The sequence below is a fragment of the Tupaia chinensis genome, unplaced genomic scaffold, assembly GCF_000334495.1.
Source record: "Tupaia chinensis unplaced genomic scaffold, TupChi_1.0 Scaffold146837_1, whole genome shotgun sequence".
NCBI classification, from domain to species: domain Eukaryota; kingdom Metazoa; phylum Chordata; class Mammalia; order Scandentia; family Tupaiidae; genus Tupaia; species Tupaia belangeri.
Window position 1 is genome coordinate 914,202 of NW_006206691.1, and position 1,842 is coordinate 916,043.

At 41.2% G+C, this 1,842-nt stretch overlaps 1 protein-coding gene across 1 annotated transcript in view; it reads right to left on the reverse strand.

Moving 5' to 3' along the window:
- Nucleotides 1-911: 911 nt before the first annotated feature.
- Nucleotides 912-1,842, reverse strand: part of LOC102469745 (regenerating islet-derived protein 3-alpha-like) — a 3,006-nt gene continuing 2,075 nt past the window's right edge. Inside the window, exons 5-6 of the mRNA XM_006169192.2 lie at nucleotides 1,484-1,610; nucleotides 912-1,205 (exon numbers count right to left, since the gene is read on the reverse strand). Coding sequence (XP_006169254.1) covers nucleotides 1,138-1,205; nucleotides 1,484-1,610 — 195 coding nt within the window. The 3' untranslated portion in view covers nucleotides 912-1,137. The remainder of the gene's footprint in view (nucleotides 1,206-1,483; nucleotides 1,611-1,842) is intronic.

The following is a 1,842-nucleotide window of genomic DNA, read 5'->3' on the forward strand; positions in this document are numbered from 1 at the left end:
GGTGAGGCTGTAGAATAATAGCCACAGGAGCTAGTGTTTAATATGTGCTCTGTCTACAGGTACAAGCGCCTTAACATTTCTTTGCAGTCCTTTTCATCTATCCTGTTGCCTTTGGGATTTTTGCTTGCCCATTTACTAGAAGAACCTGGTAGAGTTCTTAAAACTAAACTGGTGAAAGTATGAAGGCTTACCCAGAACTGCAGCCTTTGGGAGTGTCTCACTCTTAATGCCAGCACATACACAATTTCCAGCAATTTCTGCAAGGTACCATTGAAATATTCCTAAGAGTTTATTGCTACAAAGGTTTCTTCTCTAGGCTAACAATAAACATGAGGCCTTAATATATTGGAGAACTTCTGCAGATATCTGGGTACCAATTTGTCTTGACTCCTCAATTCTCCAATTAGCTCAAACACAGCATGGTGGTTTAAACATTGTTCAGATGTTTTCTTGTTTTAAAGAGGAGTAACAACTTCCAATGATCTTTGTATCAGGTTGGTTACAAGAAGTCCATGTAATTCATTATTTGCTATATATTATAAAAATCACTTTCTGTGTGCATTAACTATTTAAAGAAATGATCGTTCATGGAATATAATTTTAGAAGTACCGTTTTAAATAAGAGCAGACACCCTTCAATCTCCCCAAAAAGACTGGTTGTATCACTCTACTTGTAGGAATTTGTAGGCAGTGAGTGTGTGGAATACAATATGTCTTCTGTCCATAACACAAATCCCACAGAAGAAGAGCCTACACAAAAATCACAATACATAATAGAGACGTATATGTGGCCATTTTCTCTTAGGATTTGATGCACCTGGGTGAAGGCAAGATCCATAGATTCCTCACCAAACCACTTCCCTATCCCACACAGGAATTAACTATTAGAGTAGATGATAAAAACAATCAAGTATAAATTAACATTTTTATTGTTGGGTCTCAGACCTCAGTATATGAAATACAAAGAAGAGCCTGAAATGCAAGTAAAGGAAAGAGAGGACCAGGGAGGGTTAAAATGAGGTGGTCTGGTTTGGGGTTGTGGGGAAGAATAGTCCATTGGTGCGATGGTCTTCACATGGGGTCCTAAATCCATGATCTGCTGCAAACCCAACTCAGGCTGATGAAATTCCAGCCGCCCTAGCTCTTGAACTTGCAGACGTAGGGTAACTTCAACTCACAGTTATAATCTCTCCACCTCAGAAATCCTGGAGGGACAAACGAGGTAAATGAATAGAGCTAATGGAGCTGTAGGACACAATGAATAGGCATCCAGGATCCCAGATCCTGTCCTGGGATTACAGCTTCTCCCTCATCTTTATCCCATTACAGATGAAGAAAAAACAAAGCAACATGAGATGAGAGGAAATGAAAGAAGACAAACAAGTATTGCATGAATAAGCACAGGAAAATTTTCTAAAGTTAGGTCCAGAATAAAGAAAGAGGGCAGAAAAGACTGGACAAATATGTCTCTTCTATCTCTTACCTGCACTTCTTGACAGGGTCGCACAGTGTCCAGGATTTGAGACCGTGGTAGGATCTCTCTCCCAGGCAAGGTAATTCAGCACATCACCGCTGCTCCACTCCCATCCCCCTCCGTTAGGCTCATAGCCCTGCAGGGCAGAGGACACAGCCAGGTGAAGGGATTGGCCATTGGAGATCTCCTTGTACAACTGCATTATCTATAACAGTTGATCCCCTCCCCAGAATCTGGAAGATATCTGTTTTCCATATGCTGCCATTGGGCACTCTCTACTGAGAAGCTTCTCCATAACACCTCTATTCTATTGGCAAGCCTTTGGTGATTTGGCCTTAATAACCATTCACACATTATGTTTCCTGCTG